The following is a 13,364-nucleotide window of genomic DNA, read 5'->3' on the forward strand; positions in this document are numbered from 1 at the left end:
TCATAAACGTGGGCACCTTAATGTGCTCCGGAATCGGACCTACGGTTATGGATGCGGACAGCGAGCGCATCTCTTGCACATACTCTTGCAGAGATCGCTTCGCCTGTCGCGCCCCAAAGAAGCGCGCCTGAAGCAACACTTCGTTGTTCGGCGGCTGGTACATGGCGCGAATCTTATCCTTAAAGATCGCCCATGAGGGGAACGCTTTTCTGTCCGCCATAAGCGCCGAGTAAGCCCACTCTGAGGCCTTACCGCGCAGATGCGACATAGCGTACGACACCATCCGGCTGTCGTCCTCGATGAGCTGGGCGACACCACATTGCTCCACGGCTAAAAGCCAGTGGACAATCGTGTGCGCCGCAGTTCCATCGAACTTGGGCGGGTCCATCCGAATGGGCCTCGGCTGATGCGGCCGGGCAGAGAGCATCTCAACAGTCCTGTTGAGAGCCTCGCTCCGAGCCTGCTCATGCCTCAGCTCATCCTGAGTCTGAGTGACGGACTCCGCCGCAGCATGGCTCTGTGCCTCGGACGCGGCCCTCCGCTGTCCGAGCACAAATGCCTCAAACTGCTCCAACTGAGCAACATGTTGCTCAGGAGGACTACCCAGGAGCCTGGCCAGGGCTTGTTCACCAAGTCCCTGCGCCATTAGCCCTGCCACCTCCCGATGATGTTCGGAGAGGTGGGGAAAATGAGCCCAATCAATGTTGAGGCTCATCCTCACGTACACACGCAGAGATGCGGGTCGTGGGAAGGATTTCAAGTGCTACCAAGTGTAGGCGGGCACGTCGTAATGCGGCCACGCTCTACTTAGCACACACCCTAGCACAGCGAGGAAGCGGTTTGCACCTGCTTCTCTTGCGTGCAGTGAGGTAGTTGTGGTGGGCGCGCAAGCGACCTCACCCAACACACTAAGAACTCTGGTGAAGTGACGTCACGGGAGCGGTAATCCGTCTCCTCGTGCGCACTTACCAAGTAGGTAGTAAATTTCAGACTGATTTATATTTAATAGAATTAAATACAAATACCTATTTTTACCAATTAAAATGATATCTCTATAGATATCATTTAATATGTATTGCGAGCGTATCTTTATAGATACCTCGCGTAACTGATGACGCTAGCCGTCATCATGGATGACGCTGGGCGTCATCCCTCCTAATGTGAATGCACCCATGTGCATCACATCCACAAGGGTTGGTCACAAATGTGCACCACACCCGAGTGTTGGGTCTAATTACTATTATTTAGTAATTGACCGTCCCCTTAAGTACCAAATGTACTTAATGGGGACTGTGTAACATTAGGGCAACTCTAGCCCGTTACACTGTTTGTGTATCGATCTGCTGAGAATGTATACCATTTCGACAATTCTTTTAAGGATTGTTGTTTGGATTTCTTATGTAATCCATCAACCCTTTGAGAGCCATATCTTCTTGATAAGCACTTCTAACGTCGTCGAGTAATGTTGACGACGGAACACATATTGTTGTAATAGTGACCTTATGCTCTGTTGAATTGCGCAGCCGGCTCAGAATCGGGCCGGCGCGAAAGTGCATCAGCGCCGACGTTAAGTCATCCTGTTTATACTCCACGAAGAAGTAATACTTCGTGAAGAAAGACAAATATCTCACCATTCTTTGCGAGAGGTGTGGACAGTTTACGGCCGTGCGTAAAGACGCTTGGTCCGTATATACAATAAACGGTCTATTTGCTAAGCGATAGACCCTTAACTTAGCCAGTGCGTATTTCATGGCAAGGAGTTCTTTGTCGTGCACTGGATAGTTGCGTTCAGCTGGTTGAAGCTGACGCGATTGATAACAGACGACGCGCTCTGCGCCGTCATATTGCATTATATATTAGCACACAGCAGATTGCAAATTCGCTGGCGTCACAGACCTTATGAAATAGTTGGTCTTGGTCCACAATCGCCAGGATTGGCGATTGCATCAAGCTTTGCTTGATACCCTCAAGGAACGCTGCCTATCAGTGTTTCGTGACCACTTCACATTTTTTTTAAACAAAGACGAAATATGAACTGTCATTTCGGCAAAATTGTGCAGATACGCCGCTAAGCCGAGGAACTCTCAAAGTTCCGTTACATCGATTGGCACACGCCAATCGGTGATCGCCTTAATCTTTTCTGGATCCGTGGGCTCACCGTGCTTCTCCACGATGCACCCAAGAAAGGATATTTTCTCCTTGCAGCGAATATACACTTGTTAAGATTCGCATACAATTGGAGCTTACACATTAGTGTAAGAACCTTTCGGACGTGGATACGGTGCAGTTCAACATCCGACTTCATGTTCATGGCTCTGCTATGAACGAAAATGTCATCAAATTAGCTCTGTGCAAAATCTTGCACCGATCTCAGTAGACTGGTTACACATTTGTTAAATGTTGCAGGGGGATTGCTAAGTCCCTGTGGCATGACTAGCCACTCCCATAGCATACCCCTTGGGGTGCTTACTGCTACGAACAGGATGTCTTATTCACGCATAAGGGTCTGAAGGAATACATCCATCAGATCCATTAACGAAAAGATAATACTTTTTGACAAATCATCAATGATTACGTTTTTTTGTGGTATCAGTGTTTGGGCCGGTACGTTGCTGCGGTCAATTTAGTGAGCGCATGCACAATCCGCCACCCTCGTGTTGCTTTACGCACACAGAAGGTCGGAGAGCTATGCGGGAAGGTTAACCTCACATGACCCGCTGCTAAGAGATCGGCAAAGAGCTTACGGATCGCTATTACTTGTTCGCGAGGCAATGGCCATTGCTTCATCACACAGTATTTCGAACCTGGGATAAGGTTGACTTCGTGTCGAGTGCTTTTGTCCCTTGGCAACTTACACGCTACTGATTCAGGGAAGACATCCTTAAATTGTATAAAATATTTATATAGATGGTTTGTGTTCAAAGCCTCCGAGAACTGGGACATAAAATGTTCAATCCAAGTATCTAATCGAGAGCACTTTCGTTCGATGAGCTACTGAGAATCCATTCGTTCCCAAGAAGTACTATCGCCGACCGAATATAGGCCACGTAGTTGTCATCTGTTACAAGAACGCAGATCTGCTTGACTTTGCCACTACGCAGATCACACAAAAACGGTTTGGGTTCAAGCGTTGGCAATTGATATATCTCCGAAGTCACCATCGGAAGTGCTATTAGAACAAGTGCATTAGCGCCTACACTGGATTCATTGTTTACTTAGACATTTACTGTCTCAGTTTTCTTTTTGGAACTTATGTTCAAAGGTACCTGGGAGCCTTTGAGCACAAGTTTCCGGGGACTTATTCCAACATAGTTTACTTGGGGAGTATTCTCCCTAACTGCCTCTAGTTGTGGTTGCACTACCACAGCAAGATCCTCTACAATCGACTCTTCAGTCGATCTAGGGCTTTCGCTGTCTCTTAAAGACGCGCGTTTTAAACATTCTTGAATGTTGCTTTCCGAGCAAGCACCCTTGTTTCGTACCACTTAACTTATACGAGTGGTCGACTTCGACGCTGCCTGCTTATGCACAGCCGTCGTAACTATGTCGACGTAACTACGGTGGACTTCCGAACCTGCCGGTGCTTGTGCACAGCCGTCGGTACCTAACTCTACAGTGTGTTGGGTATTAACACTGAGGTCTTGTGCGGTCATGCTTACGACTGACCCACAAGTGAGGCTATCGCACTCACTCGTATGACATCCGCACACTTGTGAACGCTCCAAGACGTTAATCAGTTGGAAATCTGATGAACAAGAGACAGGAATCGTCCCGACTTGATGCTGCAATTTATACATTGCAAGAAGTTTCTGAGCCATGGTAATCCTCGGATGACATCAAAGTTGTCATCTAAATCTAGGACGATGAAGTCATCATCATACTGGATGTCAACTTCACGTATATTTACTGTCACAGACACTCATAGGCGCAGTGGCTAGTCCTTTGACAACGTTTACATTTTTGTAATTGTCTGTAACTTGAAGAGCGAGGTCTCGCTCTCTACATACAAGCGATTTATGGGTTCTGGACCTCCTTTTTCTAGTCGTCTCGGCGGACGATTAGCATCAGCGTGGACAAAAGCCTGTTTATGACTGAAGTCCTCCTCTTCCGCTACAGAAATCGCATTGTGGAGCGACCCTAATTCTGGCCGAAACAGGTGGGTCTCAACAGGGCCGTCTGCAAGACCTTTAATAAATATAGTTACCTGTATTTGTTCATCAATTGGATAACCGCAGATACAACAGACCAGGTGTCGTGTAAGTTGGGCATAAGCGTGAATGTCACCCTTGTTCTGCTTTAAATCCAGGAGCTCGACTCGAGCCCTAAATTCGGCACGTGGCGGCTCAAATGTTTGTCTGAGCCGGCTCTTAAAGACCTCATATGACCCAAAGACTAATGGGACGTGAAGCTTGAGCCCCAAGGCCCAAAATTTGGCACGTCCGGCAAAGTTGGACGTGCCAAAAATTCACTTTCATCGCTATCTGTTAAAACACGCTGTCTTATGAGCTTGAAAATAGGCTTACGGCCGAGATTGCAAACCGGGAAGTGAGTTGGATTATGCGTTTTTCTCGATTCTACCGTTATCTTTTTCCTATCATTCGATGCGCCTCCTTCCCACATATGTGGACAACCGTAATATGGTGGACGTCACTATCTGGCAGAACAGTGCTGGTGAAACCCCAAACACCAATTCCCAACGGTTTTAATATTATTGTTGCCGGGTGTCGAACCGGTGACCTGTGGGATGGCACTGCCATGATTTTTAGACTAAGCTACCGCGCATGACTTTTTCACACACGATTATCCCTATAATTTTTAACAAATAATCCCTTTACTTTCATGTATATATATCCCTAAACACGCATACGAATAAAGCGTGAAACTTTCGGTGTACACATTAATCTGTAACAACATCATTACTGATACGGCGAGCTTTTATGGCGTCGTCGAATTCGACGAATCATCTTATAAGTTTATCGCTTTCGACAACCTTAAACTCAGAGATTTCTATCTTAAAGCTTTCGGGTCGACGCGGAAACGTCGGCCCATTAGCAGCATTTACTTGCTGCTGTCTCAACATTCCAATTTTTGAGCACCCTGATCTCTCAACACCTCCGCGTGCTGATAACCTTGCTGGTGAAGCAAGGCTATCTTTTCCTAAGTTCCGTCGAGTTTATGTTGTATTAACTCGGCTATGGCCGCATGTAGTTCATCTGTGTTCAGAGTGAACAGCATGGCGCAAACGGCAGACCCTCCTTCGACCGAACTCATGCGTTCGATCGCTCTCCATTCAAGGTCCTTAACTGAGTAAACCCTTACGCGTGGTGTGGTAGCCTTCTTGAGGAGCTAAAGCTCCCTCCTTCATCATCCAACATGTCCATGCTAATTGGAACGTGCGTAGGTTGTTGGATGGACTACGAAGTGCCACCAGGTGTAACGGGGCACCTTTCACTAGTACTGGTCAGTACTAGTTAACCTTACACTGATTACAGTGCCTCGAAACTTCACGTACACAAAATTAAAGAGGACGTTTTCTATGAAGCTAAGGGTATTTAGGTTAAACGTCTAGACTAAGGCTTTAGAATAGAAAAAAAGGAAAAGTGTATTGTTATATTTAGTTTTCTACGTAACGAATTCCTATCTACCACTGAGCTTATAATATATATAACTAACTAAGTATGGCGCCTCCTTGCGCACCGCACAATCGTGTCTTAAAACGATTGGCGGGGTTAATTTAGACTCAAATCAACCAACAATAGAGCTAATGTCTTATTGCATCAATATTATCAAATTTGGTAATATTGGAACTATTAGAGTCAGAATTAATAAAGATAATATTTTTGTACTGCTTTATTTATTTCCTCTCAGAGGAAATAATATTTATTATTCCTCATATAGGAGATAATACTTACGTAACATATTGTATGCGTCAGCTGCTAAGTGTTCACGTCTATAGGATGTTGCGATAGCAAGAATTTGAGCGAAATGCTGCTTGAATAATAAATCCTCACATCTGATCGAGTGCATCTCTATCTACCACATCGTGCTCCTTTCGCGCAAGCACAAACAAACACATCGAGAGCATACGTAGTCAAGCCTATCTGTTACACTAAATTTGTTTGTCTTAGGCAAACCTAGGGGCTAACCATTGATCGCGCGAGATCGTACTTTCTCTATGCAATCCCATTGTTGCCGTGTCTTCACTGCACTTAAGAAAATCATTGTCCTTCAAGAGAAAATCCGATGGCATCCAGGGCGAGTAGAAAAGGAGCAAAAGTGTTAAAATCGCGGGACCTCAGAAGATTTTAATGTCGTCTTCAACTTCGATTACACGGTGGCTACGCAGACAAAGCGGTAATAAAATATAAAACGTTTGTCGTTAAAACACTTTAAGTTCTAGCAGAAGCAGTGCTTTTAGCATCGCGGCTTCACGAATGCTGACAACATGTAGTTGGCTTCGCTACACCGTGGCAGTCAGAACAAAGACGCCACCTGTTTTCTAGCTCGAGCAAGGAAGGTCTTGTGTCCAGCTGGCCCCTGCAACTAGCGCTGTATTAAGAGTGTGGCGCATCGTGGACAGTCGCCAGGTATAATGTTTGCTGTAGCGTCGCGGTCCACCCTATTTGTCAAAGTCGGGGCTTATTCTTTCTAAAAGAGATTAAACGAATCATTTCTCGCGCGATTTTGTTCCAAATCCGTCGCTTAAAGCACCGAATTGTTGCTGAACCCCTGCCATGTTACATCGTACTCTGGTCATCTTAATAGCATCTCCACCTGTCCGAACCGTCACTACCCCAGATGCTCGTGAAAAGCTCACTGTTTCCGTTCTTGATCCATATCGTTCACTTAAGAGCGCAAGATAGCTCATTATTACTTTTTAAATCGTAATATCAAGAAAACCCAGGAATCGTAAAATACAAATCTACTATCACACATGCAGTTAAACGGTCTAGATTTTTTTTACGTGTTGGTCGTATCGTAAGTTACTGACTCGCATCTCTATCGTGTCATCTTTAGGAAACGGAAGTTCGAACTATATTGACGATTTTGCCCTCCTCGACGCTGAATTAGTCTCCCGTATTAAGGCGTACCTTTCGAGCATCACCGTGACAGAGCACAATCCAGCCATTTTCTTCTACTGGAACAACGAAGCGCTCGAAAAGTTCGTCGATGCAGCCAACGCCGAGAGTTCTGGTCATCCACAATGGTTTTCCCAACCGCAGGGGAGCGTAACACCAATGTCTGTCATGAACGACATCATCACTTACTTAGCGCAACTTAGTGGGGGACGATGCGACCACGTGCTGCTGGCGCCAAACTCACTTATTCAATACGGACACGTGCAGGAGCGGCTTCAATACATGCAGTACGATGACTTTATGCAAAAGTGCATGACAAACGTGGCACCGGGCAATGCGCTTGCACGTACTTTTGCACTTACGAGTCCATCTATCGAGCGTGTAGTGCCGATACAATGCCTACCGCCACCGCCACGGGTCAGACAGCTTTTCGAGTAAGTTATATAGAGGAACTTTTACATCCCTTAATTTAGAATAGTGTTTTCGCGTGTTTTTTGTATCTTTCTGGCATGTGTACCTCAAGAGGAATACAGCAGCGACGTTTTCTTCTTTTGAGAATCGTAAATCGCTTCTTTATTTACTCGGATTTACGTTTTTCCCTAAAAACGATCATCCTATGTAGATCAGGTAATGACAATAATAACACTCGAAAACATCTTACAACAAAAAGGTTTGGTACTTTGTTACGTGAAGAAAAAAACGCCTTTTCAGCAAAGCATATTGCAACAAGACATCCTTAGGGCACGCTAGGCAACTTAAGTCGGCCACACTCCTTTAAGTGTGCTTTTACAATTTGCAAAATGAATGCAACGTAAACTTATTGACCTAAAATGATTAATTTACGAGTGCGCTGCGTCGATGACGGCTGCGAGCTACTTGTTGAGCGCCATGGCGCCAACGAGCATAGCATTCAAGTAGCAGAGCTTAAGGAAATCGTTCTTCAACAACGGAGACAGCTCTCTGATTGCAAAAGGGTCATCACACCGACCAATACCCAGCCTTTGAATCTCGAAGACTGCTTCGTGCTGTTCCGAGGACAAATTCTGGCAGATCCAGACGTCGTGGATCTCAACTCTTTAAGTGCGACAGATTTCTTCGTATTTGCACCTGATATCCAGCAAAGAGACTTTAATTCACATTCTAGACATGAAGCTCACAAAGATCTTGCGACTTTTGAGTTGCTGCGATCTCAACTCGTGGACATGGGCTTTTCAGCGGCGCTGGCGGCTCACGCTTTGCAACAAAGCAGCAACAATCTTTCGGATGCTGTTGCAATGCTAATCGAAGGTCAAGTGGAAAAGAAAGACCATAGAATGGAAATTGATGACAAGACGGAAACAACCACAGACGTGGGGATACAGCATCATCCATCGATTTTTCCACTACAAAGCTTACTGAATGACAAGAAAATGGACAAGCTACGAGAGTTGGCAGCAACCGATTCGTTTCAAGCATTATTGATGCTTGAACAAAACTTTTCGTCGGAAATGCTTCATCAGCTCAACGAAAACCCGGTGGCGACGCTGCGACTCCTTTCAGCTCCTGCGATCGATTCATCGATAGTGACAGCAGATAATGAACTCAAAATCGACGATGCTATTGACAGCAATGACGCAAAATACGGAATTGTGGCAAACACTGTTCCAAATGACGCTATTAATCGGGTGCGAAATCAGTGCTTGCAACTTTGTATTTTTCTTCGTTTTTAATTCTTTTTTTTTGGACTTATAGCTTGTTGCAATGGGATTCCCTTCGGATGTAGTGGAGATGATGTATGAATCTTGCGGCGGCGATGAGCACCTTACGGCAAACGCACTCCTGCAAACATTAGAGCCATGAGAGCATTTCGTATTGCCCAATTAACTATACAAGCTCGAACTAGATGCTTAAAATGTATTGAATAATATTGGAATCGCAAGAATCAACAATAAAGCTACTTTGATGCGTAATAATTAAACTATGCCAGTGCTGCTGTACGATCTCTTCATGCTTGCGCGATTATTTGCGTCTCGAGTCAACGTTCGATTCATTGCTAGCACTGCTGCCTTCTTCACCTTCTGGAGCTCCCGAGTGAGTCGCACTTTTTCACTATCGCTAGAAGCCAGCGCTTCTTGAAATTTATGGTGCTGCAATTTCCAGTACAAAACAGTTGCATTCGCTTCGTCATTATATGTTTGGCTCTTCGACTTAAAGGCTTTTCGCACAAAATCCACTTCGCCCGTGGTTTGGCTACTACTTACAGAATCAACTTTCTCCTGTAATCTCCTCACGGTAGCCTCTAAATCTTCCACTTTCATTCGACCACGTTCATGGTCTTGAAAATTGCCACTTACTTGCGAAATCCGCTTTGTAAGATCCGCTTCACTTCTTAAAGTTGCTACCAATCTGCTTCTGGTATATGCGTGTGCCCGCTTCTCGCGATGATACAGTCGACATGCTCGATTTGATGCATTTAACGAAGTGAGAACATCTTCATCACCACTTCCAAGTTCTTCATCGCCTTTATCGCCGATATTTACTGCATTACGAAGCTCTCTTGCATTGTCTCGAACCAATCGCGACCCAATGCTTGTCTTTAATTCATCGCACTGACGATGCTGTTTTGAAGCAAAGCAGCACACAATTGAAATAACGTGCCAAGCTACGACTGCCGAGCGTGAACAAACATCGACATGCATTACGTTTGATGGTTGTTACTATGACAGTGCGTATATCTCCCGTGAAGTGTTCTTTGGTAAAAGGCACATTAAAAAGTGCATCTTTCAGCCAGACGACTATGCTGAAATATATTTTTACATTATTTTTGTTGAAATAGTCATAACAAAAAAACATATCGAAACAACTTGCCGGAAGTTTGAGGCTTCTACAATAAGACATTTGTTTTGTGAAAGGGTTGTCAGCTACCCTTTTTCATTTTACATGTGAGAAAAAAAAGCCAAAATACCACACAAATTGCCGCACATACTCGCTGGCTCGTATGTACTTGCATACGACATATATATGTTTCTATGAATATATGTATATATAGTACTACTACTCGTCACTTTTTGCTGTGGCCTCCTAAGAGATATTTAGAAAATTCGAAGAACCCACAAACAGACAAAAGACTGGTTTAATGGCCAACATTGATTATGCAGACGCCGGTGACTGCGTGGCAGCAGCGCATGTAACGGTGTATCGTTACATGAAATTAAAACTTAAAGGTTGTTAATTAATATATTATCTAAACTATAGGTAATATTTGGAGAATATTACTTTATATAGTAATGTTCAGAAATCTTATCCATAAATAGGTATAGGCCATTATATCAATTTATCCCGCAGACTAATCAGCTGTAAACGTAAACAAAGAGATAGAGACAGATAAGATTTCAATTGCATATTTAGTTTTAGTTCATATTTTAGTTAGCAGTAACAGATAGAAAGAAGAGAAACTTAATTATTAATACTGTTTTCATTTAACCCTCTTTAAGGTAGTTGTCTTAAAGAGTAGTCTTCCTCTGCACGTACTAGTGTACGTGAAGTAACGTCAGGTACCACTCGCAACTGAAGCAGTGCGAAGTGGACTTGTACTGAAGCAGTACAAGTCGTAGTGCCCCGATACACCTGGTAGCACTTAGTAGTCCGTCCAAGGACCATATTTTCTTCATCTAACATGGACATGTTAGATAATAATGGTAATACGCATCACGTCTCGCGTGAAAGCTACTCCTTAAGTGACATAGAAAGGAGTGCGGTCGAACGAATGAGTTCGACCGTAGGGAACGATGCCATCTTGGCCATGCTGTCCGGTTTGGACAGAGATATCCTCCATTCAGCCATCGCCAAGTTCATACAACATGAACTTGACGAGGTGAAGGAGAAGGTAGCCTTGCTGAATCAACAAATCTCTCAACAGGCAAAACTGTTAGGGTTGCAACAGGTACCGACCTCTGTACCTGAGATGACGCATACGCGTCGTCCCGAAACTACAAAGATTGACATCTCTAAGTATAGGGGAGTCGAAGAAGACTCCCTCTTAAGATGGTTTGTCGAGTTGGACGAGGCATAAGGGCACGTCACATCATCGACGAGTAAATGCAAGTCGCATTCGCTTAATCAAATTTGGCAGGTTGGCCAATACTTGGGCATTGTGCCTTAAGTTGCGCGACCCATATGTCTTTGGGTCGCTAGAGGCTTTTAAAGCCCGGCTCAAACAGACTTTGGAACCGCCTAGGGATGAGTTCAGAGCTCGTTCAGGGCTTCTGAAACTCAAGCAAGGCAAGCGTGATGTTCACGCTGATGCCCAGCGCATACGACTCTTGGCGAGTGGTATCACGGAAACCCCAGTTAATGAGCACACGTTGATTACGGTGTTCGTGCAACGTCTTACGGATGGTCCCGTAAAGACCCACCTCTTCCGCTTGGAACTGGATACGCTTGTAGAAGCAATTTCCGTAACAGAACTGGAGGACTTAAGCTTGAGACAGGCTCAAGCTGGTTCGTCATCGTATCGTCCTTCAAGACGACACAAGCTTGGAGGTCCAGAACCTGAACCTCTCTTATGTCGAAAGCAAGAAACCTCGCTTTCCAGACAACAAGCGATTGCTTAAATGCAATCGCTGTCAAAAGTTAGGACACTACGCTCATGACTGTAGTGCCCTAAGCCCAGTATCGAGAGGTACTGAACGTAAATATGGACCGAATGCCAAAAAGGGCAACGGTCGCGGGTCCAACGTTGTTGCAAAATTGCAACAGCGGGGCGGACTGCCAAAAAATTGTCGGGTTCAGTAGGGACGCAACGCCCTACTGATCCAGCAACCTCAAGCGAATTTGTAAATCTCTTGAAAGTTGCGCCAGAGACAAAAATATTGTGTGTCTTGCACCTGGCAATGAGGTATCCTTCATCACCTTGAAGTTAAAAGTGACAAATGATTTGTCACTTCGAGCCCTAGTGGACTGTGGAGCTTCGAATAACTTTATTCGTCGCCAGTCGCTAGAGGGTCGTAGGCTCAAATATGTTGAGCGCGACATCCCTCCAACGAGGATGACGGTGCGTCTAGCGACAGGCGCATCGATAACAGTGATGAAACGCGTAGTGAAATTTCACTACACGTTAAAAGATTTACAGTACGATGATGATTTCATCGTACTGGATTTGGATGACAAATTTGATGTCATCCTAGGTTTATCTTGGCTCAGAAAATATGAGCCAAGGATCAAAAATATGAGCCAAGGATCAAAAATATGAGCCAAGGATCAGCTGGCAGCATTGATCCGTGAAGATGCCTGCCACTTGTTCATCAGATGGCCATCTGATGAACGTCTTGGAGCGTCCACAAGCGTGTGGATGTACTACGAGTGAGTGCGATGGCCTCACTTGTGGTACGGTCGTTAGTACGACTGCACAAGATCAGAGTGTGATTACTAATCACCCTGTGGAATCAGCTGCCGGCGGCTGTGCTAATGCACAGGCAACGCCGAAGGTCCACCACTCGAAGAAGTCGAGTGGATTGAGACATGAATGTACGCTTAGTGGGCGACATACAAGGAGTATACCGGTTGTCCCAAAGGGACAACACGATGATCCTAAGTCGAGTAGAGAGTCGACCGTATAGGACCCGACTGTGATAGCGCAATCACATTTGGAAGACGTTGAGGGAAGAGGTCCTCACGTACTTGAGGAGAAACTTCCTCAAATAGTTGAAGTAACTAGACTTCAAGATCCCGAGGGATTAATCCCTCGGCAGCCTGTGGATAAATCCCAGGAAGAAACCGAGACATTAAATGTCTTGGTTAATAACGGCTCAAGAGTAGGCGCTTATACTCTTGATCTGTATGCGCCTCCGAAGTTAATTTCAGAGATAACTCAATTACCAACCCTAGAACCTAAGCGATTCTTGAGAGATCTGCCTGGTGGTAAAATCAAGCAGATCTGCATACTCGTCACAGAGGACGATTACGTTACCGACATATGGTCAGCGGTAATTATTGCAGAGAACGAACGGGTTCTCAGCAGCTCATTGATGGAAGAAAGTGTCCTTGATGTGAAGACTCGGATTGAAAGATATACTACTCAATCTTGGGAGTCACTCAAGACAATCCTCTATACGAGGATTTAATGGAATTCAGGAATGTATTTCCTGAAGCAGTTCCATGCGAGTTGCCTAAGGATAAAGGCACTCGACATGAAATCGAGCTCAAACCGGGCTCGAAGTACTGTGTCATGAAGCAGTGGCCACTGCCTCGTGAACAAGTACTTGCGATCGATAAATTCTTTACCGATCGAGTAAAAGCGGGCCATGT

At 45.0% G+C, this 13,364-nt stretch overlaps 4 protein-coding genes across 4 annotated transcripts; 2 read left to right on the plus strand and 2 right to left on the minus strand.

Moving 5' to 3' along the window:
- Nucleotides 1-6,667: 6,667 nt before the first annotated feature.
- CCR75_006438 (uncharacterized protein) lies at nucleotides 6,668-6,868 on the minus strand (the record flags this gene model as incomplete). Its single annotated transcript, XM_067964508.1, has 1 exon — nucleotides 6,668-6,868. The coding sequence occupies one exon, from the start codon at nucleotides 6,866-6,868 to the stop codon at nucleotides 6,668-6,670; it is 201 nt and encodes a 66-aa protein (XP_067817519.1).
- A 66-nt stretch (nucleotides 6,869-6,934) lies between these two features.
- CCR75_006439 (uncharacterized protein) lies at nucleotides 6,935-7,517 on the plus strand (the record flags this gene model as incomplete). The annotated part of the gene is made up of 2 exons (XM_067964509.1): nucleotides 6,935-6,978; nucleotides 7,028-7,517. 2 exons carry the CDS (start codon nucleotides 6,935-6,937, stop codon nucleotides 7,515-7,517), a joined length of 534 nt encoding a protein of 177 aa, XP_067817520.1.
- Nucleotides 7,518-7,909: 392 nt separating this feature from the next.
- On the plus strand, nucleotides 7,910-9,256 carry CCR75_006440 (uncharacterized protein; the record flags this gene model as incomplete). Its single annotated transcript, XM_067964510.1, has 2 exons — nucleotides 7,910-8,743; nucleotides 8,811-9,256. The coding sequence occupies 2 exons, from the start codon at nucleotides 7,910-7,912 to the stop codon at nucleotides 8,916-8,918; spliced, it is 942 nt and encodes a 313-aa protein (XP_067817453.1). The 3' UTR covers nucleotides 8,919-9,256.
- CCR75_006441 (uncharacterized protein) lies at nucleotides 9,032-9,757 on the minus strand (the record flags this gene model as incomplete). The annotated part of the gene is made up of 1 exon (XM_067964511.1): nucleotides 9,032-9,757. One exon carries the CDS (start codon nucleotides 9,755-9,757, stop codon nucleotides 9,032-9,034), a length of 726 nt encoding a protein of 241 aa, XP_067817456.1.
- Between the last annotated feature and the right edge of the window lie 3,607 nt (nucleotides 9,758-13,364).

Source organism: Bremia lactucae, linkage group LG3 (assembly GCF_004359215.1).
Source record: "Bremia lactucae strain SF5 linkage group LG3, whole genome shotgun sequence".
Taxonomy (NCBI): Eukaryota; Oomycota; class Peronosporomycetes; order Peronosporales; family Peronosporaceae; genus Bremia; species Bremia lactucae.